The 26,599-nt window shown below is 36.5% G+C and overlaps 5 protein-coding genes and 1 long non-coding RNA gene across 10 annotated transcripts; 2 read left to right on the forward strand and 4 right to left on the reverse strand.

Moving 5' to 3' along the window:
* Positions 1-933: 933 nt before the first annotated feature.
* On the reverse strand, positions 934-1,941 carry LOC116168713 (malignant T-cell-amplified sequence 1 homolog). The gene is made up of 6 exons (XM_031484665.1): positions 1,817-1,941; positions 1,613-1,765; positions 1,467-1,567; positions 1,287-1,420; positions 1,171-1,238; positions 934-1,122 (listed from the first exon to the last, which is right to left on the reverse strand). The coding sequence occupies exons 1-6, from the start codon at positions 1,825-1,827 to the stop codon at positions 1,041-1,043; spliced, it is 549 nt and encodes a 182-aa protein (XP_031340525.1). The 5' UTR covers positions 1,828-1,941; the 3' UTR covers positions 934-1,040.
* An 856-nt stretch (positions 1,942-2,797) lies between these two features.
* Positions 2,798-19,449, forward strand: LOC116169244 (eukaryotic translation initiation factor 4 gamma 2). Of its 5 annotated transcripts, none has more exons than XM_031485279.1 (9): positions 2,798-2,929; positions 5,087-5,315; positions 5,357-6,051; positions 11,438-11,718; positions 11,776-12,038; positions 12,204-12,375; positions 12,435-13,000; positions 18,455-18,745; positions 18,803-19,449. In XM_031485279.1, the coding sequence occupies exons 2-9, from the start codon at positions 5,274-5,276 to the stop codon at positions 18,863-18,865; spliced, it is 2,373 nt and encodes a 790-aa protein (XP_031341139.1). In that variant the 5' UTR covers positions 2,798-2,929; positions 5,087-5,273; the 3' UTR covers positions 18,866-19,449. The 5 variants fall into 5 exon arrangements, with proteins under 5 accessions (XP_031341139.1, XP_031341140.1, XP_031341138.1 ...); XM_031485280.1 differs by having other exon boundaries at positions 2,800-2,933; XM_031485278.1 differs by having other exon boundaries at positions 2,892-2,995.
* Positions 2,800-3,410, reverse strand: LOC116169248. Its single transcript, XR_004144911.1, has 3 exons — positions 3,289-3,410; positions 3,099-3,233; positions 2,800-2,908 (listed from the first exon to the last, which is right to left on the reverse strand). It is a non-coding gene; the product is annotated as an uncharacterized LOC116169248 (long non-coding RNA).
* Positions 19,450-20,180: 731 nt separating the features above from the next.
* LOC116169246 (something about silencing protein 10) lies at positions 20,181-21,992 on the reverse strand. Its single transcript, XM_031485282.1, has 7 exons — positions 21,861-21,992; positions 21,684-21,810; positions 21,363-21,638; positions 21,178-21,310; positions 21,017-21,134; positions 20,802-20,970; positions 20,181-20,755 (listed from the first exon to the last, which is right to left on the reverse strand). Exons 1-7 carry the CDS (start codon positions 21,878-21,880, stop codon positions 20,333-20,335), a joined length of 1,266 nt encoding a protein of 421 aa, XP_031341142.1. The 5' UTR covers positions 21,881-21,992; the 3' UTR covers positions 20,181-20,332.
* Positions 21,993-22,316: 324 nt separating this feature from the next.
* On the forward strand, positions 22,317-23,394 carry LOC116169247 (triosephosphate isomerase). Its single transcript, XM_031485284.1, has 3 exons — positions 22,317-22,664; positions 22,712-22,955; positions 23,003-23,394. The coding sequence occupies exons 1-3, from the start codon at positions 22,442-22,444 to the stop codon at positions 23,277-23,279; spliced, it is 744 nt and encodes a 247-aa protein (XP_031341144.1). The 5' UTR covers positions 22,317-22,441; the 3' UTR covers positions 23,280-23,394.
* Positions 23,395-25,314: 1,920 nt separating this feature from the next.
* LOC116168766 (barrier-to-autointegration factor-like) lies at positions 25,315-25,835 on the reverse strand. The gene is made up of 2 exons (XM_031484747.1): positions 25,584-25,835; positions 25,315-25,533 (listed from the first exon to the last, which is right to left on the reverse strand). Exons 1-2 carry the CDS (start codon positions 25,722-25,724, stop codon positions 25,387-25,389), a joined length of 288 nt encoding a protein of 95 aa, XP_031340607.1. The 5' UTR covers positions 25,725-25,835; the 3' UTR covers positions 25,315-25,386.
* Between the last annotated feature and the right edge of the window lie 764 nt (positions 25,836-26,599).

Below are 26,599 nucleotides of genomic sequence, written 5' to 3' on the forward strand. Positions count from 1 at the left end.
AAAAAAAGGCAGTGTATAACCTTCCTTTTTTACCAAAAATCGACTACACCAAAATTTCTCGGGAAAACACTTTTTCTTATTAATTTGGGTGCGTAGAATCCAAATCAATTCGTACTTTTTCGATCAGACTTCTTAATCAAAAGTTATAGACTAGAAATTCAATAGCAATAAAAGAGTGTAAAATTGGTCGCCCTTGTTTTTTGCTGCCTGAGAAGCCTATTCGTAAATACACCTCTGGTGGACCACATGTGCTCCGTATTTTCTGTAGCAATGCCTAAACATAGGCGACTGTGCTATCAGGGGGATTTCCTCAGACATGCATAGCATTAAACAGGAGGTGAATGCTGGAGCAGTATTCTTCCCCCTCAGGATCCTACTTGCCTTCCTGATTTTACCCATCCTTAGAAAGTTCTCAGTTGGATGAATAGCCATCCTCCCTGTAGTCAGGGATGTTACAGGAATGAAACACGTTGACAATTTCCTTATCTCTACATTTACAAGCTACCATTATGAAATTTTTCATCTAAACAAGGAAATGCAACAGTCATGTACTTTTTCTTTTATTTTTTTATCCCTGTATTCTTAGTAGCTTTTTTTGTGCCTAACTAAGAACTTTGTAATTATCGATGATTCTTTTTCACATTTTTAATTTTGATGTTTGTCAACGACTATCACGTAGGGCAGGGGGGGAAGATAATGTCTATGCTCGCAATATTAAGTTCTCATATGTCGATACATGCAGTATTGGTTTTGTAGAAAATATAATTTGATATTTGTCTGTCCCAAGATAACCGAATTAATTACATAGTTTGATGGTCTCAGTATTGATGTTAATTGATGACAAAATAATGCCCATCAAGTTACATAAACTCTTGCTGAATTCCAGGAATTTTTTTATTAAAAATACTTTACAAGGAAATTCAAAGTTTCGTATACTACAGAAACAACAACTTGCAGTTTTTATTTTACAACGTCGATATTACAAAATAATTCAAAGCTTCAAAAGCAAAGAGCATCAAATGTAGAACATCACAAACAGCTTACTTAATAGGTTTCATTTGCCACAGCCCGTCATTTAAATAGTGAATGTTTTCTATTCCGATGCCCTTGTTAATTTTTGCACTGAAAATGACACCTTGTACAAAAGTACTAGAGAATTAGAATACATACATATCCGCCGTAGAAAGGGCAGTCATTCCTATAGCTAAGGCATGTTGTTTTCCTTCTGCCATCACAGCCTAAAATAAAAGAGTTACCATTTGATAGAAGTGAAGCATGGTACGTACCACAATTGTTCCTTTTTCTGCTTCAACCATTTCCGCACCCGGAGATGTGAGCCCCGGACACATAATATTAGCTCCACTAAGAACGAACCTAATCGCACCTTTATCCACTTGTTCCATCGGCAGAAAGAAAGGGTCTAAAATGACAACTTTGCAAAGCACGCAAACGCGACATCTACTCACACTTGTGAAGTAAGCGTAAAGTCGGCATCCAGGCGCCTTCCCGATGTCTGAAAAACAGTAACTCGCCCGCGCTATTTATTATAATTTCTATATGATCGTGACTAAAACGGACCCGTTAATATTTATTTAATGGAGGTTGTCGTTACCATTTCACTATCCTCATCGCATCCTTCTTTGGCAAAATTGAATCTAATAGACCGTCTAAGTTGGGATAAAGTTCGACAAGTTTCGAGCGGATGCCTTTTTGTATCGACGATTTTAGCTGCAATATGCTGGAGACGCTTTCCTTCTCGTCAAATCTGAAAGGGGGAATTTAAATTTGAGTCACAGTTTTCGTCGGTTTTACGTACTTTTTAAACATTTTGGTACAAATCTTAATTCCGAAATGGGTTATTGAGGTTAAGTTACAATGGAATTTTGCGCTGTTGCCAACTCGTAACTGTCACCCTTGGTTTCATACTGCTTTCCATTTGGGTGCGTGAAGCTCTGGTGCAGTTCGTTCGGAGCAGCTCATTTCGCAAATTGTTCATTTTTAACACATTTGAACATTCACAGTACGTAAATAACCACAAAAATGTTACAAGCCCCAAGCAAATAGGTGGTGCATGAGGGGTCAAGGGAAATCCAATTTCGGGCGCGTCAGAGCTCGAAGCTTTCTTAAAAGGAACACAGGGCATCGTGCACGGTACAGCTTAGAGCTCCTCTTTCACTAAAATGGAAAGCAGTATTGGAGAGCTATGATGATTTATCGAACTTTTTGCACGGGGGCTGTTCTACGAGCCCAATGCTGTGCAGGTGGTAGTTGAAGCTATGTAGGGCAGTCTCCAGTACTGCATTCCTTTTGTATGCCAGGTTGATGGGCCATAAGATCTCCCCTTACCTTTCTCCAGCTTTGGGGAAAGCCTTAACAAGTTTTTGTGAGCACCTAAAGGTGTTTTAGATGCTTTTAAAATTTGCTTCTCCCTATTAAAAATTCCAGCCCTAAAAGGGCTTTTTACTGAAGTCGTTGACGGAAAGTTTAAGAGATTTAAGCGCCTTTAAAGGTCCTCAAGAGCTTTTACAACTCATGACCATTTCCAAACACTTAAGAAGAATGCATACGGGCATTGATACGGGTTTCGTCACGTTCCTGGAAACTGTATCGATTAAAAGAAGACGTGACAACACCGCTCAACGGTAAAGTTTGACGCGCTAAGGTTGGCAGACAGTCAAACAGACGTCAAATTAAAGACTAATTTTTTTCGTGATTAATTAAGTTTGTGTACAATTTTCTTTTACAATTTTTTTCTCGAAATTTTTATATAACTTTTACTCGTAATTGCCGATAACGAGACGAGCGAATTGAACGTTTTAAATCCGTTTTAGTTCTTCGATCCATCAGTGTTCCCCCGAAGGCGATCGTGACCGAACGCAAGTATCCAGCTACGACAGCGCCAGTGTTTCTGCAAACAAGTAAAGGTCCTGTAAGTGAGTTTTTACAATTATTTTTTTTACATTTTATTGTGTTAAAATCAGGCTAAGGACTGAGGGTATGTGCCATTTATGTTTAGAGATTAACCGGGGTTCGTTTTACGTATTTGAAAATCGGGATAGTTGGTGTTTAGCGTCCGAGTAAAAATCTTTTGTGACTACCTACGGGTTCACGTCCTTACTTCTCCAACATGCCCATTATTTTATACTTGGCAACGGAATTATTCGCAAACTGACCCCGGTTTTTCATTTGGGGGACTGTTCGTCGCAGGCGATTGCAACGTGTCCGTGCCGTTTCTAAAAATTCCATCGATTAATAACGCCTTGGGAATTTCTAGGAATTTTTGTTTACGTTCTCAGGTAATCAGCTTGTGAATGGGCGATCTTTGTTGCTTTAAGTAATTGAAATAAACGGTCGTCACGTGAAGAGTTTCGTTTTGTTGTGGCGAAATTAGTGTTTTCGGTCCCCTTGCATTTGCAGTAGTATCCCCGACCTCTGATCGCTTCATTTCCAGTGTCCACTGGCCTTTTTTTACGTAGCGAACATTCGGCCGGAATGCTGTTGTAGGACCTTGAAATCCCTAATACACCGCCTATGAGGTCATCGACCTTAAACTCAATTGCTCTTGTTCAGTTGATGCGCGCATCCAAGTGCCGGAGATCTACAGGAAGTTGCATCTTGCACTTCTCGTACATCCTGGGAGCTCGAGGAGTCTCATAGCTTTCTTTTTTTTATCAAGGCCGACTACAACTCGCTTTGTGTCTTTTGAGGTGAGAAATCCTTTTAATTTCGCACGGCTCAATGATTTGTTTTACTTCATGGGAATATATGAATCACGTATCGCATTCCTAAATATTTGCGCAAGTAATGTAGCTGTCGTTTGACTTGCATTATTATCCCTTCTCCTGATAATGCCGTGATTATTAAACTCGTGGAATTTGATTACATTACATGGTGTAATTATCGGAATTTTCTACTTTGAACTGAAATTACACGCTCTATTACAGTTATTTTTGAAAATCAACAAATTACTTTGGCGACCTTCATTTGTTAGTATCTGTCGTTAAACCTTTTAGCGGCTCGCCAAAGTAAATTCACTAACCCGAGTCGCGGAGATTAACTATGAAGAAGAGAACCCATTGTCTTTAGTATTCCAATGCTAACAAAACCAGTTTTCTATTACCATAAAAGTCACTTTTTAGATTAAAGCCAGTTGAGAAGCTTTTTTTTTATCCCACTTCTGAATTTGTTAACCTTTTATTTATCAGTTTGTTAATAAATAAATAATTTTGTTGTTTGTCATGTTCCAATGAGCAAAGTTGGTATTCTGCCAAGAGATGTGTAGAAATTATCAGCCAACAATAGACTGCATGTTTCACTTAGTGTATGCAAAAACGTGCATTATGGATGGAGCAAATTCTATTCTGAGGATGCTAATTATTGCAAATAAATAAAATGTGTACTCATCCGTTCCATTTTTTTGATCTGCAGTGTCTCAAATTCAAGGGTGACACAGATGCTATTTCAAAGCCACCTTATATTCTTGTGTAAAATTTGCTTTATTGTCAATTTTAGGGTGGTAGCATTGAATACGGAACATGTGTGAATACGAGTGCATTTTGTTTTCAAAAATCTCTCAAAATAAAGTCGCAAAAAATACAAATTTGATTTCTTAGTCTTGTAGTGATAATCTGCATGGTTGAAATTAGTGATATACCTAAGTACGGGCATGAAGTTAAATTCGCTTTTTTTCAAAGACATTCGCTTTTGAGATAGTCCCAACCTAAATGGGAAAACAAAAAATAACTAGAAGGGGGCTGAAGTTACATTCGTTTGTTTTTTTAAATAAACGGCCTCCGAAAGTGATTGCACCGGGACCTATTTTCATCCCCCCAGAGCCGTTTTTTAGGGCTCTTTTCCAAAGAGGGGATGAAAGTAGGTCCCGGTGCCATCACTTTCAAAGGTCGTTTATTTAAAAAAAAAAGAATGTAACTTCAGCCCTGTTGTAGTTATTTTTTGTTTTTCCATTTAGGTTGGTACTATCCCAAAAGCGAATATCCTTAAAAAAAAAAGCGAATGTAACTTAAGGCCAGTGATATAAGTACAGTATGTAAAGTGACGTAGAGTGAAAATATAACCTTGATTGCAGCATACGAAGGCCTTCATTGTGTGACTGCATTGACCGGTTCGAGAGGAATTTTTCGGTTGCATTTGTTAACCCATCACAACGGAGAGCCCCAGGCAAACGGGGCCACAAGCTCGTGTTTCGGGGAAGGACAGTGCTCCCCCCGCCAAGCGACGCTGGGTCCCACCATCAACATTGCGCCATAAACAAGATGTTATTGTTACACCGGAATCCCGTAACGACCTCGTCTTTCGTAAGGTTCGCGGTATTCTTAACAAACTTACCCCAGAAAAGTTCCAGAAGCTGAGCGATGATATACTGCATACAGAATTAACTTCACATAATATACTTAAAGGTGTTATTTTGTTGATCTTCGAAAAGGCACTCGATGAGCCGAAATACTCGTCTATGTACGCACAGCTGTGCAAGCGGCTGTCAGAGGAAGCTCCTAACTTTGAGGAAAAGGGACCGTGCACATTCCGACTGCTCCTGCTTAATAAATGTAAGGCCGAATTCGAGAGTCGATCCGAACTGTTGGATAAACATGCTTGCGATCCTCTTTTGGACGAGGAAGAGCGTCGCCAGTTGGCAAAGCGCAAAATGTTGGGTAATATTAAATTTATCGGCGAACTGGGCAAATTGGAGATTCTATCGGAGGGTATCTTACATCGCTGCATACAAGAACTATTGGGTCCGCGACGAGGGGAGGATCCATCGGAAGATCTGGAATGTCTTAGTCAAATCATGCGCACGTGCGGTCGCATTTTGGACTCGGACAAGGGTAAAAAGTTGATGGATCAATATTTCGAACGCATGTCGTTATTGGCGGATAATATCGATTTACCACCGAGAATCAGATTCATGTTGAAGGATGTTATTGAATTGAGAAGAGACTGTTGGAGACCTCGAAAATCTGCAATCGTCGAAGGTCCCATGCCAATACATCAAATTCGACCAATTGATGACGATCGACTTAACTATCGTGCCAGGTGAGTGATCCCAACTTGACTCCTCCCACCGACAGAAAAAAAAATTATGACTAGTGCTCATTTGTTACCATATTCGAACATTTCTGAAGTGGGTGGAGCCAGCTTGACAATGCTGGACTGACCCAATAAAATCATGTCCTTATTTGCAACAACAGACAGAGATGCCAGATTTCACGATATTAAAAAAACCCAAACTTCAATACAGTTCACAGTCTTAACAAAACATAAGACTAAGTTAATTATACAAATTAAAGATGGAACTATTTCCAAAGACCAAAGAATAACAATAAATAAATAATATCGGAATTATTTCCATGTATTACTGTGTCCAATGGTGTGCGAGAAAAGCCCTGAAAGAAAGAAAAGCTTACAAAGCTTGTTCGGACATATTACCCCACACACTGGCGGTCGAAAATTAACATTTAATAATATTAGAATTACTTACAGTTTTTCGAATTAAATTTTGCGAATACGGACAAATCGTTTTTTAACTTTCCACAAACTTTCACTACTTCATTTGACGATAACTTAAATCTTTTATTAAGATTACTTAATTTATTCTAAGTACACACTTCATTTTGAAACCGACGAACTGCGTCTTGAATGAAACCCGAAAAATTAGCGTAAATAAAAATACACGCTTTTTTTAACGTCGTGAAAACTAACAGTCTCGTTTTTACGTTGATTTCCGTATTTAAAGGAAACCCCACTTACGCCGAAATAACGCGCACATTTTATAACCCCCGCATCGAACAGCGATAAGAACACGTGCGTTAATTCGTCCTCTTTATCGCAGACGACCAAACTATTTAACGCTTTTTATACATTTGAAAATTATGTTATTTATTGTAAAAGTGATCTGTGATATTTTTGTATTTGTATATTTTGTATTTTTTTATTTGCTGGTATTATTTAGTGTATGACAAGTGTAAGTGAAGCATCATATGAGCACAATAAAATATTATTATTATTATTATTTAACATGCAATTTCACGTTTTACAAACACAAATCTAATTAAACAATTTACAAAAGCAATAAAAAACACAAATTCAAATGCAATACTTTGTGCTCATTCGTAAATGATTGTCCAGATCTTTACTTGAGTTGATCGTATACAGGGTGTCCCATCATTGTGGTGTTTAGATCGAAAAAAACGTCCACGTAACGTTCCTTACACAAGAATATTTGTTATTGTTGTTTCAGGTGTACAGCATAGGGCAGATGATAATTCACATCCTTGACTTGGAAACGTAGCCATATCAATTTAATCTTTAAATTACAACTTCAAATAATATACATGTCACCATAACAATATGACAAAACAATTTCATGGGCTACTAGATTGATTTATTGTTAAATTTAATATTGTCCATAATTTCTTAACTATTGAGTTTAGGAAAAAGTGTATAAGGACATTTCGAGTTAAATTTTACCAATGAATGTGGTGTCCATCAAGTCACGGGACACCCTGTATGCATAAGGGTACTAAGGATTACATGCTATTTACAAAAATTCAATTGTTTTTGGTTACTCATTTGTTTTCTGAAATAAAAACAACTGAATGTTGCCTTATTATGGGAAATAAAATGCTAACAACTTGTATAATATGGAAACATTTTGTATACAGTCGTTATTTTAAGCGATATATATTATATTCCATACATAACGGGCACCCTGTATATATAGGATTTAATGTAAACCTAATAAAAAATTATCATATAGGTGGATCACAAATTCTGTATACAGGGTGATATAAATTCGTGGCTCACCATTGAGATCTCCGCAATGGTGAGAGATACATTGTAGGTTAAATGGGGGCACATGTGTCCCCTTTTGTGAGTAAAAAAACGCATTTGAAATGTTTGAACAATTTTGTTTTCATTTTCCTTAATTTGTTGGTTCACATTTCCAAGTTCCACAATATATTCAAATGTTGGTTGCATATGCTGCATGGTTTACCTATTCAGCGATCCTTACTTTTTCAATGACTATACCTCTCATCGTTGTGACATCTCCATTGCGAGCTACCCTGTACATTGCTTTTACTGTTGTCTCATTCTTTTGCATTTAACCATTTACATTCTTTAAACTGTCTATTTATGATATTTTTACTTAGAATCCAGTGGCGTAGTAAAAAAAATTTTGGACCACCGTTTTTTCATAGTTTCTTGGTTCAAATCTCAGAAAAGGTGGTCCAACATTTTTTTGGATTACGCCTGTAGATTCTACGTAAAAATATCTAAAGTAAGCAGTTTTTTCTTCTATCTTACATGGGTAGTAAGATATGGTTCCAAAATGTCAAACTTTTTGTTTTCATTTATTTTGTTTATATTGACTTGTCAATAAAATATTGGAACTGTACTGTACATTTTCAATTTTTAAAATTAAAACAATAGCTTGACATACAAATTTTAATAAATATGTTTCAACTTATTTTTTTTTTAAACGTAATTGACGAAACGTCAAAATTTTAACGAAGATGCTGCTGCTTTGGAATTAATAAAAACTCTTTATTGGCCGTTTTAACTTTGACCCATATAACTTTCCAGCTATAAAGAATCATTTTGTGTGAATATTCTAAAAAATTCTAAAAAAAACTCTAAAATATCTAAAAACAAGTTGTAAATCAGCACAGCATATGCATGATTAAAGCGCATTTTTGGTAATGCAGGTCAGTATTTTATTAGCGAAGTTTAAAATTATTGATCTCACGAGTAATTTTGGCTGCGTTAAATAATTAATTTTATTTAATTTCAATTGAGGGTACGTCTTCATTTTGTAAAACAAATCACAAAGTAAATAAGTTTTTTAAAGTCACTAGATATACCTAGAAAGTACCGCAATCATCCGCCATTTTTGGGCAAATTTTCTGCCAACTTAAAAAAATTGACAAATAAAATATGAATAGCTGTCATTTTTTATAACCTAACTTCATAGTACTGTCATATTCTATTCGCGAAAATCACCAACCAATAGATGGCGTTGAGACATGCAAAGAATTTGAAATAGGAGTGAACAACAAAAACTTTTACTACGGTTCCTATACGTTCGCGTGATTGTTTACTTTTGCATTTTCGTTCCATTTGCTTATTTCATTGTGTTCAACCCTTAGAGGAGACAGTCTTTATCAAGACTATTGTTAAATGCACGTATTGGAGTATAAGTAAGTATCAAAATTGAAATATAATAATGATAATTATTTGTTTACTACATACAAACATATATTTACTTATGGGCTTTCCGATCTGCAATTTAATCTTCCACTGCTTTCGAAAAGTTAAATCCTCGGGAAATTTGTGTAGAGATACCTCATTTTCACAATATGTTGAACACTTTGGAACTGAACAAATTTTGGGAGATTTTATACACTTATTTTTATGAACGTTTTGCATTTTAAAAACTAATTTGAAACCTAACTAAAAGTGAATAATAATAAAAAGTCAAACAGGGTCAAGTTATAGCACAAACCCAAACAGATTCAAATTATTTAAATTTTGATAAATATATAAGGCACGGGAAATAACACTTCTCACAAAATGTATATATGCAACAACACGACGGTGTTTATAAACAAATACATGAATAAATTATTTAGTAAACTGAGTACGTATTCCACAAATAAACACGGTATTAAATGGGAATATTTTTGTTGTTCACTTTAAAAACGCTTACAAAAAATTATAATAGATGTCGCCCAATTCGTGATTTTCGCGAATAAAAATATATACAGATAAGTCCAAACAGGTGGAACAATCCCTAACATTAAAGTTACTAGAATCTGGTAACTTCCGCCATTTTTGGACAAAAATCATGCGTTCTCTCTCTAACACACGAGCCCAATGGATTGCGGTACTTTCTATATTTAGTGACTTTAAAGTTTTTATACTGGTAGCGCTATCTAACGGTAAAATTATTGCACCTCCGAAACCCATATCAAAATAGACTAGTGCCTGCACATCTACACTATAGCAGAAAGCTTTTAGTGAAAATTTGAATTCTCTAGCTATTGTAGTTGTGGAGATCTCACGCGGACAGCCGGCCTGCCAGCCATAACGAATGTAATAGCGTATTTTTTTCAAAAATGCGCTAAAAATTCTAGAGAGCTCTACAAAATCCTAGTAGTGTACACCAAAATTCTACAGTGATTATAGTTGACGCCAAATTAAGTTGGGTATGACTCATCGCTATGTATTGCAATAATTAGCGTATGGAACGGTGCCTCTCACACAGATTGACGGTTGCTAGAGAAGGATAGAACTTCGTAACTTGAGTCTGCTGTACAATTCATACGGGCGGTCTAAAACGTATGTCGCGCATTCCTCAGCTTTTCTTCTGTCATTTCGTGTTTACCTGGTTAACATTTATTTTTACGTTTTTACTTCAATACATCAAGAAACAGTTTTTTTAAAAAACTACTTTGCACTTGTGAAGAGTTTAATCGGTAAATTGTAACAACTTGCATATGAAATTGTGAAAACCATTGAAGTAACTTTATAATTATCTTGTAGCATCTAAACTAGAACTGAACATCTGTTATAAGTATAACGAAATTGTTTTTGATTTCTTCTTGACATAATCTCATAAGCTGAAGCACGATAGGTGCAGAAACAGATGTCTCGTTACCAAATCACCTTTGCCGAAAGAAGAGGACTGTACCTATACGATATTGTGAAACCTTGCTCGTAGCTAATGTTCAACATTTTAGAATAACGCATTTGATTTGCCAGTTTTCTGCCTGAAATGCATGTTATAAATGAATGTAGAGGATCGGTGTGTTTACCTACATTAAGTATAGGTTCAAATAAGTGGAGATAATTATAACAACCATTTCTTCTATTTTAATAATTCACTAAATAGCAACAGTTCCCTTTAACAGTTCCCTTTAAGTGCTTTTAGTTTTGAATCCGCATATCAATTTACGCAACCTCGAAGTTTGACAGATTAAAAGTTGAACTTGAAGTTGGCAAGTTACAGAGACATCTACCCGTGCGCATATTAACTAAACGTCGATTTAGATACGACTGACGTTGCTTGAATCTTAATCCGTACAATTTTAAGAATGAGTCATACCCAACTTAATTTGGCGTCAACTATATCCCCTCGGGGCAGCCACTTCAAATTTTGTGTACATTACAATTCTAAAAAAATTCTAAAAATTGTATAAAATAATAATTGTGTGTGTATGTGCGTTCGGAAAAATTCTAGAAAATTGCAGAAGAGTTCTAGAAAATTCTGCAAAATGCTAGTAAGGTATACCAAAATTCTAATTTTTCCCTCTGGATATGTTAACAAATTAGCACTAATTTTTTGAATACCTCAAATTTTTCTTGTGTTGGTGGGGGTGCACTTTTTTTTCAAATTGGTGACGGGACGTTTCTTCTTTAGGAATGAACGTATTCAAGAACAAAGGGACCAGGATAGATCCGAGCTGTTCCGTCATCCCATGAAAACACGAAGTGGTATAGATAATATGCTAATGGGGCTCACGTTAAGCTCACCTAGCACCAATCTTATTTCTGCTCATTCTTTCAGTCCTAACGGCTTCGGTAGCCAAAGAGACGGCGGTTTCAGGCCCCACAACAACCAACGCTCCGGTTTCGGGTATAATAATCAACGCGGACAGTATAAGCACAACCAAACTAACACCAACAACCAATTTAACACACGTGAGTACCGGATTCTCGGGGGAATTACATCGTTTTGTAACCAATTTCTTTCTCCAGAATCGAGTAAAGATCTTGCGCCACGTTTTAAAAAGAATTTAATTGTCCCGCACGAAGAAGATCTCGGCGAATTACAGTTACGACCCTCCATGATATTTAACAAAGCGTCGATGAAAAGTAGCAACATCATGAATAATCGATCGACTGAGCCGCAATTGCAAACTCCAAGTAGCAATAAGCAAACGCCGACGGCTCTACTAAAGGAAGCACTGCCGATTAAACAAGCGTCTGTGGAGAAACCGAAACAAGGGAAAAAGGATAAGGTACGTAATATGTTGGATAAATTAAAAGTGGTTACCAATTCTGAGAAAATCGTGTATTTTAAAGGAAAAAATTATCTGAATTAACAAACCAACATTTTGGGCAAAAATTCTGAATTATTGAAAAATGTTTGTGTAGTGGTTTTCATGTTTTATGTGTTTGTGTAGGGTCCAACCAAAGAAGAACTGTTAAAAAAGCACATCGCAATGTTGGAAGAGTATTTCAAAGGCGACATAGATATCATTCAAGCTGTCGACTCGTACAAAGAATATAAAATACCGGACAAGTTTGCCAAGGACATTATCGTTTCCGCTCTCACTACATCACTAGATAAAACTGGTACGTGAATCCGTCCCCCTTCATTAATGTGATCCATTCTTACGGACAGACTCTTTCAGAATCAGACCGAGAAAAAACGATTCAATACCTGGCGCGATTACGCAAAGAAAACGCAATAAACGCCAACCTAATACACGACTCCCTGAAGATCGTGTGCAACAAAGTGGAGGAACGGGAAAACGAAATCACAAAAGTCACTTCGGCCACTGCCATTTTACTAGCGATCGCCGTAACGGAAAATTTAATATCGCTCACCGACGTCGCCGCCCTCACCGACAACGGCACCTACTATCCGCTCTTCGTTCTGGTTTTGCAACATCTGCACAAGGTGTTGGGAAAATCTCCCCTAACCGATTTATTTAATATTAGTAAGGTAAATTTGTTGTCGCAACTGCCAGAGACCGACAAGACAAAGATGAGACTGGCCGAAATTTTGGAAGAGCGCGATCTCACCTTCCTCTATCCGCCGCTGAAGATCCAAGCCGAACTGAGCAAACAGCTGCACGCGGATCCGAATCCTCAGCAGTTCTACAAGTGGATTAAGGATAATCTCGATCCCGCCAACTTTACGGATCCCGGATTTATAAATGCGCTAATGACTGTTCTTCTCAAGTACATAACTCAGGTAGAGTGACTGCTTCGGCTAAGAGTACTAAATGTGTACACGTGTTCTCTTTTTATATTATGGAATTAACCAACGGGGGGCAGTACCAATGAAATTTCAGTTTTTGATTATACAGGGTGTTCCTAAATATGATGTATAAGGTGGCCAAATAAGAATGCGAGGTACTGTATTTGGGATCCTGTCCATCGTAGAGGCTTGCGGTAAGAAAATTTATTACTAAAACTGCCACGAGAAAAACCTGGAAAATATTTTTAAGTTTCTGAAATGGCCGCTAGGGGGCGTAACTGCACTCTGGAATCTAAAAAAGTGATTTTTCTGAGAATTCCTCTATATTAACCTAACAAAAAAACACCCAGTCTTTGAAGACGACGATAATCTGAACTTTTTGTTTGACAATTTTTCCTGTATCTCTAAAAATGAAGTGGTGGGGGGTATTCAAAGGTTTCTGTAAAGAACACCCTGTATCTTCGAAACGACTGAGCCGATTTTAACAAACTCGGGTTAATTATAATAATAATAATAATCTTTATTTAGTAAAAAACAATTTCATATTGTAATACCGGGTGATTCATTAGAAGTGATGATCGCTTGAATTTCGCGCGTAAGGTTTTAGTATTTTTTGCATTATTAGATTGACGGTTTGAATTTGGTTAGTAATTTTTTTCTGTCATGACTGTCACTTAAGAAACCAGTGTCGCCGTTAATTGTTGTGTGCTATTTGCGGTTTATTACTTTTTCCATTTTGAACAATTTTTAGAGTTGATGCACTAAAATATGTAAGAAACATGACTGTATGTAGTGTTAGTTTATAATTTGTGGTAAAACAGAAGCAGTATTTGTAGGTTATAAATAAGTGAACGATTTACTGAAAGCACGATGATACACCACTGCAATTAAATAAATGATCATCAGTTAGTACCAACTTCAAAATTTTGTTGATTTGCGGGAAATTCAAATTGTCCTCACTTCTAATGAATCACCCGGTACATCGTCGTCACAATTGAAAAGAGTTATTCTTCGGCTACAAATATTAAGTTTTGTTAGTTTCATATATCGCCGCTTGAGGGCTTTTTTCGACATTCCGACAGAAATGGTTAATTTTCTCAAAAAAATTAAATGCACTGGTTCGATTTTTTTTCATGAAAAAGTAGCTAAATGATGTCTAAACAAGCTCCCGAAAACCGCATCTCGATATCTTGTTCCTAACCTAAAATTTAGGCCAAAGAAAATTTTATACCCTCAAAATTTTATTTTTTTAAGATAATTTTTCCGGAATTATTTTTATTATATCATTTGTGACCCTAAGGTGTATCGATTTAAAAAAGGAAGTTTTTAATGCCGCCGTAAATGCTCGAAATACTGGCCATCACGATATAAAAATATATATATATATATATCTCAAGATATCGAGATGCTGTTTTTGCGAGTTTGTTTAGGCATCATTTAGCTACTTTTTCATGAAAAAAAAAATCTAACCAATGCATTTAATGCAATTTAATTTTTTTGAGAAAATTAACCATTTCTGTCAGAATGTCGAAAAAAGCCCTCAAACGGTGAAATGTGAAACTAACAAAACTTCAAATAGTATAATATTTGTAGCTGAAGAATAGCTCTTTTGAACTAACCCGAGTTTGTTTAAATCGGCTCAGCCGTTTCGAAGATACAGGGTGTTCTTTACGGAAACTTTTGAATACCCCCCACCACTTCATTTTTAGAGTTACAGGAAAAATTTTCAAACAAAAATTGTTCAGATTATCGTTAACTTCAAAGACCGGGTATTTTTTTGTTAGGTTAATATAGCGGAATTCACAGAAACATCACTTTTTTAGATTCCAGATTGCAGTTACGCCCCCTAGCGGTCATTTCAGAAACCTAAAAATATTTTCCAGGTTTTTCTCGTGGGCGTTTTAGTAATAAATTTTTTTACCGCAAGCCTCTACGATGGATAGATTCTCAGATACAATACCTCGCATTCTTAGTTGGCCACCCTGTACATACAGAAGGGTCTAATTCTTTGGCTTAGTTTATGATGAAACAGTGTTCAAATGTGAACTGTCAAAAGAAATAAAAACAAGATTTTCCAAATAAAAGCCGGGCCTACTGGACTAATTACCAAAAATTGATTTGTTTTTGCTCAAAATTACGAGACCAAAAAGTTTTTAAACAAATCAGAAAAATACTTTCTAAAGCTCAGGGGTGGACAATGAATCAACATAATTTATATTCCTAATTTCAGGTCAATTATAAAGAAAAACTGAATCATGTACGCCTTGTTGATTGGTAACGAAGCGTTTGCGGACCTATGTTTATATGCATTTTGAAGATAAAGCAAGCAATTAACCCCTTCTGTATGTACACCATATTTAGGAACCCCCTGCTGTGTTGCCAATATCAAGACAACCTTGATTTACACTAGTGAAACGCACTTGGCTTAAATATACCGGGTGTTCATTTTAGTCTACTATTACTAACTTGAGAACTAGAAGAATTACAAGGTCGGTTAAATTAACAATTTCTTTTTTACAAGACTATTATAATAAGCACGAAAAGCAGTGGTTCACAAACTGTGGACACCAACTTTGTTATTTTAAATAGAACTGTATTTTTTTAAATTTCCTTATTTGATAAAGAATTTTATTTTGAACTTTTGTATACCCTTAGATAACAATTTTTATAAGAAAAGATAACAATTTTTATAAGTTATATAAAAATAAACAAACCTATAGCTTTGAAATTTGGGCAAAAATGTTTTTTTAGACCTTCCTTTTGAACATATCCAAAAACCCATATGTGGGAGGTACTCAACAGGTCGCCATTTTGGATTGTGTGCCGATTTTTTTGGTTTTTCCTCAATATTTCAAAACCTATCAACTTTTTCAAAACCTAAAATGGCGGCCTGTTGCGCACCCCTCTCTTCGTGTAGGGTTTTTGAATATGTTCAAGAGGACGGCCCATACAACATTTTAGCCAAACTATAAGTTTTTTTAATTTGGAGCTTTTGGCAGTAGAAGATTGGCTAGGCTATCTTACTGATCTTAATTTCCGGCCATCAATATTATTTAAAACATTTTCAATGCTGTTTTTTAGATACTGTAAATCGGGACACATATTATTGTAAACTTTAACCTTTTAATACCCCATAAAAAAATCGAGCAGATTTAAATCCGGCAATGAAATAGGGCAAATCCAATGATTTGGGAACATATCATTTAGATATTTTGTAACTCTGTGCATTGTGGACAGGTGACCCGTCTTGTTGATAATATAAATTTCTACAACATTTAAGGGGAGATCATCTAGCACAGGCGTCGGCAACCTATTGAAACAGAAGAGCCAAAAATTACAATTTACAAAATTTCCCAGTGTTTAAAGAGCCACAAGAAATTTGATTCAATATTATAGTATTTGGCTATATACAGGGTCCTGCAACAGTGCGTCGGTTTTTCCTACATAGCTTATACCTGGTAAAAAATATTGATGGTTACGGATCTACAGAAATTAATTTTGAATGTACAGGGTGTCCCATTTTTACGATGTCAATAAATAACTGATCTTTTTAAATAGAATATCCTGCATATTTTTACTTGTTTCAATATCATTTGTTCAAAGTGCTATAACTATTCTTTTTCAAATGGAACTACCACTATTTTATTTCTCTATTCGATTGTCTTTTGTGTTCTCTTCAATGTTTATAAGGGGGTCCTGTTCGTAAACCCCGCAGTTTTTATTAATGTATTATATTATTTAATATTATTAATATTTTTTACAAAAGTACCTACTCATTAAATAATTACGTGTTTATGCATCGGAGTAGGCTGCTATAATAAAAAAACATAAGAACACCAGAAAGTAAACAAGTGTCACAAATTACATAATTATTTGCTGCAAGTGTACTTTTGATTTCGTAAACAAATAAGATTAATTAAAAAGGCGAATTTCGAACAAATGAACTTTATATCAAAAGAGCCGCAGGTTGCCGACCCCTGATCTAGCATATTTGCTCATGCGTCTATTAAAAAACTTGGTAGCAGCCATTCTAATAGATAATAATAATAATAAATGTCTTTATTAGGCAGTTGTACAAAGTAAATATCTAAATAATATGTACTATATTAAAGCTAACTGCCTAAGGGCGGAGTTCAGTCAATCATAGAAGCATGCCCTTGGGTTTGCTTTAAAATAGGCCAAACTTATCATTATTTTTATTTTATTTATTTGCCGACGTTCTTGATTTTTCAATAAATGCAGTTGTATTATCACCTAATCCGGCTTCTAATCTTTGAATATCTATGTGATGGTACTTCCCTTACAGGAAATTTCTCTTGCTACATTGTAATCGCGGAAAAGGCATTTTTCTTGTAAAATGTCTTTGTACGTATCAACTTTTTAATTATGAGTAAAATTGTGCATTTTTCTATTAATTGAGCTTATTCAGTATTCACACAGCAATGATAATTGAATAATAGTAACTAGCAGTTGTGAAGAAAATAAATAGTGCTATTGTTTCAGCCATAGCACTCTAAAATCGGAATCCATATTCAACTTGTTTCATCATCCATGGCACACCTATTTTAACTATAATGAAATAAATCTAAACATGCATTTTTCTAATAAAAATTGTTGAGAGTATGTAAATATTATATCACTGAGTTCAGAATAAAATTCTCTATCGGGTAAGGAACTAAAAAATATAGTTCAATTTAAAATAACAAAGTTTGTATAATAATAATAATAATAAGCCATTTATTGGACATACTTCCACTTCAATAATATATAATAACAAAACAGGAAAACAATTTAAAAAAAAAAAGATGAAAAGGAGTGTCCAAAGGGACGAAGTTCAGTCTTGCCAAAATTAGGCGACTGTTCTACCACTTAATCCCAAGATGAGAGTAAATTACTGTCTGCTAATTAGGAAATGGCGTGCGTACATGTAGCTTAAAATGATCAGAGGCTAAGGTTTTAAACGAATCAGGTATACACAATAGAAATTGTTTGCTAATTTAACCCACCTCGTAGCTCGTATATGAACACCCTGTATAAAGCCGCCATAATTAATTTTAAAGTATACTCTATTCATTTTAAGAAGGTAGCGGGAGAAATCATAGGGAAACTTTGACCTTCGAACTAAACTGTCGAACTGACATTAGATGTCATTTTTAATGATCCAAACGTGAAATCTTTTGATTTATATTCATATTTTTCAAATTTGGTGCCGTTTTATATTTATCCTGTGTGTCTATCGTTAAACACAGCGCCATCTACGACCTTCTTATAATGAATGCAGTATAGGTAGCATTTTAGTTTGGAAAATACTGAATAAATTTTGGCAACATGGCATCAACACACAAGAACCACAATGTATAGAAAAAAGTGAACACATTTGTATAGCAACGACTCTTAATACTTTGTACTTCGTTTGTGTATTTCCGTACCTAACCAGAAACATTATAGGAATCAGCCTCCATTGTTGGCGACGATAAAGCCGTCAGCGAAAAAGAAAACAGTATTTTAGAACGATACAGGCCTATCCTAAGCGCGTTCCTACGCGAGCAACCCTCTTTGCAACTGATCGCGGTCTATTCGTTACAAGTTCACTTCTGCGAGTTAGGTTTTCCTCGTGGTCAGCTGTTGCGATGGTTTAACGCTCTCTACAATTTGGAAATAGTGGAGGAGGAGGCATTTCTAACCTGGAAGGAGGACGTCACCGACGCTTATCCGGGCAAGGGTCAGGCCTTGTTCCAGGTACGGAAAAAACTCGTCGGTTCGATCGGAACGATTTAGTAATTTATTTATGTTTAGGTTAATCAGTGGCTGACGTGGTTGCAAGAGGCCGAATCGGAGGAGGACGAAGGAGATGAGTAAATCGTGATACATTCACTTAGGCAAAATGTTAGGATATAAAATGAAAAAGGAGAGTTTTCTCATGTTTTGTTTTTGAAGTCGGCAACAAAAGTATTTTAAATAGCAAACTTGTCCCTTTTAGCTTTATTTGTTTAAAACTTTCAAATGGCACTCCACGCTGAGCGTCCATTGATCATCTTAGTGGAATTGTACATTATATTATCGTCGTTCGTCGTGTGTGACCGGTTTTTTATAATTTAATTAATGAACAGTAGTCGTGATGTTAGATCTGTAAGTTGTGTCTATAAGTATTGTTTTCCAAATTATATTCAAGATTTACAAACGAAAGCGTAAGTGTTCTACACACATCTTACCTCTTTATAGTCGTATTTTTGTTTTACTAAGATTTTTCCGAATGTATTTTTACTTTTCCAAAGTCTGTATAGGTTTACTCTTAAAACAAATTAAAATGTTTAGTTTTAATTTACAAAGAATTTAAAAGTACTTGCTTAGCTTAGTAGAAATTCATTCTCACCACACAAATTTAGTTCAATTTTATTCTCAACTGTGAATTTTGTGTTTGATTAAATAAACAATTAGGTTGGCGTCTTGATTAAAGTATCCCTATTCAAGTTTTGCGTTGCGCCATTGATAATTTGTGCCGAGCGGTTTTCAATTGATCTATTGATTTGTTTCAATTTGCGCCTTTACAATTTATCTGCTGACTTTCTATTTATTATTATTATATGACAGATGGATTTTGAATTTCATTGTCTTTGAACTTAGAACTGATATTTTGGTTATTTGTATTTTTTATTTATTTTATTCACGTTTTCACCTCCTTGATTTTTTACGTTATTTGAAATTAAAAATATTTGGAAATTAACATTTCTATAATATAACGGAAATTAGTTTTAAACACTTCTGCCATCTTTTATGCGCCGTGGAAACCTAGGTGTCTCTATAAAATGCAATATTGCACATAATATGAATATAACAAGTGATGCATCAATAATTTTCAAAAATTCCAAAAGATATAGGGGATTCGTATGAAAAAATGTAGTTTTGGGTCATATAAAAAATACAAACACCCTGTATAATAACTGTATTGTGATAGATTCTCATAAAACTGTTCTACGAAAATTTTGCCAAAATCGAAATGTCTTAAATAATAAATGGACTAAATTCGAGAAACGCTCCCTAGCGGCCAAACAATTAGAGTCCATTTTTTCTCTTAAAGGGTGTGTCCATAAGAAACTGAACCACCCTGTACATATGCAGTGATGTAAACATTTCACAATATAGCAACATTGTATAAAAATATTCCATACAATTATTATTACTGAAAATAATATTTTATTTATAAAATACTATCGACAACATTCTTGGATATATTAACAATATTCAGTTATAAGCGAACAAAGGGATAAATAGATCCCTATTTAAATAAATTTGGTCTTGGAAGTTCTTACAGCCCCTTTATCAGGATTATGATTTAATCTTGACACTTTTTGAAACCGAAGCTTTTATTCCAGATAATTCACCTCCGTATCGGGACACTTCAGTACGAACTTGACGTACCGCTCCTTTGCGCCGTATCAGCGCCTTGCGATACTTGTCCCTATTCTTCACTCTTGGGTTTCTCTGTAACTTGTTCCTGTGGGGCGTTAAACCCTTATTTTTAGCAATCTGATAAGTAATCGCTCGTCTCGGATCTTCTTCTTGGTTCATATCGCCATTTTCCTCAACCGCCTCCGCATTTTCTTCCACTTTTTCCTCCTCCGCATCCTGTACTTTTGGTTTTTTCAATTCTTTACACGTTTCATCCATTGGCTCGGACCGCTTGCTTTTCTTTCCAAGTTTACGTAATAGCTTTAGCACCTTTTTCGGTTGCACATTTTCGGAATTTTCCTAGAAAAATGTTCTTGAACACACAAATGAAGCAAAGGATCCTTACATTATTTTTAATTATTGTTTCTATTTGCGACTTTATAACTTCCTCGAAAATGGGATCCAACTGTGCTAGTAATTTTCGGAATTGGTACAAGCGCTTAATTACTGGGTGGTTCTGGACGTTTACTCTTGACGCCTTCAGGAGTAAGTACATGTTAATGTTTGTGCAATAACTACAAATGAAAAGTAATTTATGAGGTTTGCTCGAGGCAAACTTACTTTGTTATAACTTCGTGGTATACTTTCACAAACTGTAGGGCGTTTGATTCCTGCACTCTCCCCTGCCTCGACAATACCAGCAGTGGCGATAAGAAATCCGCCACAATCTGCATCTTACCTATAACTTCGTTAATCACTTACACCTCTCCTGTGAGACTTACTTTTAAAGTCCTCCACTAAGCCAAAGAACTCCGGCGACTCCTTATGAAACAACTCAATTTTCTGTCTTTTACTCAACTTGGATATGTCGGTCTTCACGACCTCTTCAGCTTGTCGATCGTCTGCTTTCGTCGACTAAAACAATTGCCAGATCAGATCTACTCGCCCAGAACTCCAAAAAACCTACTTTAGCAGTAACGTCAAAGGCAAAATCGTCTTCGTCCATCTGCTCCAAAAGTTGCTTTTGCAAATTCCTCGCCTCCTCCTCTTCGAAATCGGCAAGCGCCGCATCTTGCCCTTGAAAGCCGCCGTAATCCTGATCCACGTAATCAGTCGAGTAAAAGTCGCGTTTGTCCTTGCCCCAAGCGCGCACGTTTGGCAAATCGTCCTCCTCCTGACCTTCGACGTCACTTAGGGCGATATCGCTGTCATCCGAGCTGGATCGTACACCGTACACTTCCACCTACACCCACAAATCTGTAAACGTAGACTCGGAAAGCTGACTTACCTCACTGTCTGATTCTTCCGCATTTTTACTTAACACCTCTCCTATTAGCTCCCGTTCCTGGGATGTGTAGTCGTCGTCTGAATCGGACGGTTCATATTGAAAGTCGTCGTCGTCCTCAGCGTCTTTTCTAAAAACGAAAAAAGAGTGAACTATGTGTGAATGCAAGTAAAAGTGTACCTGGCTTGTTTCGAAGACATTTGTAACGTTTCTGAGGTTATGAAACACGTTGAGAAAATGAGGTTATGTTGTTTTGATGAATGACGGAGGTGTCTAAGCTAACGCAACTTTTTATGGGCAAAACTCTACAGTAAGCGTCACATTTGTAGTTTGTTTATTTAGTTGGAATGGGGTGTGGGGTGGGGCCAACGTAGTATGAAAGAGACTATGTAATGACATTTAATTTTCTACGGCGATATCCACCTTCGAATAAATTAACTAAGGAAGTAGCACAGAGAAAATACAAGAACATCTCTCAATCCCTCACATTTTCATTACTTAAGATCCCCCCCCCTCCCCAACCATGCCTTTTGGTCATTGCTTTTTTCCGTTTGCAAAATATGCGGTTTCTTGAAAAAAATCTGACTTGTTTGGAACCTCTGTGCCTGATATGTTTAGATGCACTGACGTCGCAAAATTTTTGTGTCCTTACGACTTTCAGAGGTCAAATTCGGGTCATTTTATCTTATCGCGGGTGCTCGTGAAGGACCAGCAGGAAAGTGAAAGCTCCCGTTTAAAAAGAAATTAAATTCATCAAAAACATGGGGCGAAAATTTGTGGTAGGAGGAAATTGGAAGATGAACGGTGACAAGAAACAGATCTCCGAAATAATCGAGTTCCTTAAGGCTGGTCCTTTACATCCGGACACGCAGGTTATCGTCGGGGTGCCCGCGATTTATTTGGAGCACGTCAAACAGAGCGTACCGTCGAACGTCGAGGTGGCCGCTCAGAATTGCTACAAAATTCCCAAGGGTGCTTTCACTGGTATGTTACGTAATGCTGAGACTGTTAGTTTTAAGGGTGAATTTTAGGCGAGATTTCTCCTGCTATGATAAAGGATATTGGCGTAAACTGGGTCATCCTGGGTCACTCGGAGAGACGTAATGTGTTCGGGGAGAGTGACGAGCTGGTCGCCGAGAAAGTGGCTCACGCTTTAGATTCCGGCCTGAAAGTAATCGCCTGTATCGGTGAGAAATTGGAGGAACGAGAGGCCGGTCAAACTGAGGCGGTCGTTTTCAGACAGACCAAGGCTATTGCCGATAAAATTAAAGATTGGTAAGTTGCGTCGGTCTCTTGTAAGGTTTCGTATTACCCGATTCTAGGTCACATGTCGTCATTGCATATGAGCCAGTCTGGGCGATAGGAACTGGTAAAACTGCAACACCGGCGCAAGCACAAGAAGTTCACAAAGCGCTTCGTGGCTGGTTGTCTTCCAATGTGAGCGCCCAAGTGGGGGAGACAGTTTCAATTCAGTATGGTGGATCGGTAACTGCAGCTAATTGCAAGGAACTTGCCTCACAACCGGACATTGATGGATTTTTGGTCGGTGGTGCTTCTCTGAAACCCGAATTTGTGAATATTGTTAATGCTAAGCAATAAAATGTAATGACTTGTAATTGTTGTTAGTTGTGAGCTGGATGTAGTTTACTTTGTGCATTGTTACGCCTATTATATGCACACTGAACAATATCCAATAAACAAAAGGAGAACAAAATGAGAGACAATACTTTTGGTAATTTACCACAAGTAGAGCCACAAATGAGCACATTTTGATTGTGATTTAGAGGAAGTGTATGAGACTTTGCTATAGGTTTTAATTGTCTTCAGCTTACTCTACTTTTACATGATATAAAGTCTCCTGAAAGACGCCTAATTTTATGCAACCAAAATAACTTTGAAACAAAGATCAAAGTGAATATTCATATATTTGTTGTAAGTAGTTACTTTGGTTGCATAAAATTAGGCGTAAAAGTAGACAGGAAATCCCTACTAATATGTCTACTTCTGCACGAATATCACTGTATATAATTTAAAAAAATGAGTCCTAGAATTTATTGCAGTAGCTATAGGTAGCCTGTAACCTGAAGGTGTACCAGACAGCCATCAAATTTCGCTGTCTTAAAGAGGGGGTCCCCATGAAATACTTATATATATTTTTTTAATATTTATATGCTGTTTTTGAAAGTAAAACGTGCATAACTGTTACATGCTCCAACCAATTGGTCTCAGATTTTGCATACGCATGCCGCGTTCTACTCTTCTTGGTATTTTAATGAAAGGTCTCTTCGGAATAAATTGGTTTGTACAAAGTATAACTTTCCCACTCGACACTTTTTCGGGATCAGTGGGGGACGGGCCCTTAGGGGAGGGGGTTAGAAATTAATTTTATCTTTCATGGTAAAGGTCTCAACGGGGCGATCTGAGACAATTTTTTTTAAGGCCCGAAAATAAAGGCAGTGTATAACCTTCCTTTTTTCCAAAAATCGACTGCACCAAAATTTCTCGGGAAAACACTTTTTCTTATTAATTTTGGTGCGAAGAATCCAAAACAATTCGTACTTTTTCGATCAGACTTCTCAATCAAAAGTTATAGACCAGAAACCAATTTCGAAAGAAACTTCAAAGGGCTGGTAACTTTTGAACTAGTAGCCCAATCTTGGAACTGTTTGAAATTATGGATTCTACTGGCCACGTTCTATAAGAAAATTTTTTTCCGGGACGATCTGAGACAATTTTTTTTTAGGCCCGAAAAAAAAGGCAGTGTATAACCTTCCTTTTTTACAAAAAATCGAACTGCACTTTTTCTTATTAATTTTACCCAGGGCTTGGCTGCCAGCCCGGCCTCAACTCTGTGATCGCCCGGTGTCCGAGGGGCCCCGTAATCGACACTATATCGAGCTATAGCTGTTTCCATTACCTTTTTTCATAGTATTGCAAAGCTTTTTTTTTATAACATAAGTAATAGGTTTGAAGAGTCTTCTAGACTAGAGAAGTTTAATAGTTTCAAAACCTTTCAGATAAGTTTTGAAGACTTTTGAGGCAACTTTAAATGGTTTTAGAGTTTGGAAGAGTTTCAAATGATTTTGGTACCTCGCCTATGTAACTGTGTGAAAACAAGTGAGTACCCAACACTCAAAGATAGGTACCTACTTCAAATTCTTTTTGTTAGGTATCTTTGAGGGGATTGGGTGCCCATTTGACCCTACTATACGTATCTATACATACCTAATCAATAGGTAGGTAGGTACTTATGTATAGATCGAAAGCTTGCGAAACTAGGATGGTCTTATTATATGTCAACTGTGAGATGGCCTCTCTTATAAGACGTAGTCCCATTTGACCTTATGTTCACGTCTATAGGTTAATATCAAGTGATGGGATTACCTACAGTGACACTAAGGGTGCCATAAAGTCCCTCCAAAACAATATAACATTGATGGGGCTGTTCCTAAACCTCTTTATTAAACAGTTTTTTTGTTTCAAGGCTTGAATAGGTACTTTATTTTTGTATACAGTAGTGGAAGGGTGAAACTAAAATTGGGGTACAGGACCCATGCTCCTAAAAATGGATCTCTGTTTAAAGTTTGCCACAAGATCCCTTGATCAACAATAATAATCTAATAAAGTATAACAATTAGCATGTGACTTTTTATAAGAAAGTACAAAAAACCTTTATTGAAAATTCATACAGCAAAAGATGAACATATTAATTGAACTCCTTATAATAACTATCCACCGCATTTGAACATTGCCTTGCTCGGTTCCTGTCGACGTTAAAATCATTTTTCATCCAGTTTTCGAATGCGACAGGATTGCGACTTTCGACCAGATACTTTCCGTAAACTTGAGACGCCTGGAATTAAGGTAATTACGGCTTACGTTGAAATGGATTAGTATCGTTACCTGAGTAATGTTTCTCTCGTTCATTCGGGCACTGGTCACCTGGCCGATACCGGGCAAATGGTTTACTGGCTTATTACCCATTGGCTCTTTAACAAAGTTTTGGTGTTTCACCGAAGTAGAAGGTTGCTGACGTTGAGCCATCGCAGTTTATTCTTTATTTTAATTGAAGAAACGAAATGAAAGGCTACAGCTCTTTACTGATTGACAACGTGACCGGAAATGCAATAATTTTTGTCGTTCGACAGTCGACACTGATTTGAAGGTCGTGATTGCATTTCCGCGTTGATCCTCAAAAGGTGGCGGCATTCAAGGTTAATAGAGAAAGTATGTAGGTTGCCCTGTAACTTTCAGCCAATAAACGATCAGTATTAAAATACGCGAATGACGTCACCCAGAATCCCTTTGTCCATACCACATCATAAATATAAGTAACAAGGGATTAAAAAGAGTGTTTGTTCTTGAAAGAATGGTTTAAAGCCCGAGGCTTGCCGGGGGCTTTAATATTCTTGAGGGAACTAGAACAAAAACACTATGGTTAACACATTAGGTTCGGATATTCCAGAGATGTCATACCGATACATCTCGTCGGTTATTGTTGCAGAGTTCTTGCTCTTCCACTTTTAGAGTCATCTTCAATGGATTCCCGTCCCCACCGTAACTGTTTTGCCCAACATTTTAGGTAACGGTTTGCGTGAAACAGCCTGTATTCTAGATCCTTTTCGGATATGATTTGATCAGTTCTGGAACAATCATTGAAAACTCTGTAAAGAGCTATACCTGTTTCCATTACCTTTTTTTTAAATAGTGCCTATCTATTGAAAGCTTTTTTGCGTCACATATGTTTGCAGGGTCATTTAGAAAGACGCCAGAAAGTTCTATCAAACTTTCGACTTTCCATAGTTTCAAAATCTTTCAGATAAGTTTCAAGGGGGCTTCGAGAAACTTTACAAAGTTACAAAATTACTTGAGACACCAACTTTAAATGGTATTGTACAGTTTGGGAGAGTTTCAAACGA

The sequence above is a fragment of the Photinus pyralis genome, unplaced genomic scaffold, assembly GCF_008802855.1.
Source record: "Photinus pyralis isolate 1611_PpyrPB1 unplaced genomic scaffold, Ppyr1.3 Ppyr1.4_LG4, whole genome shotgun sequence".
NCBI lineage: Eukaryota > Metazoa > Arthropoda > Insecta > Coleoptera > Lampyridae > Photinus > Photinus pyralis.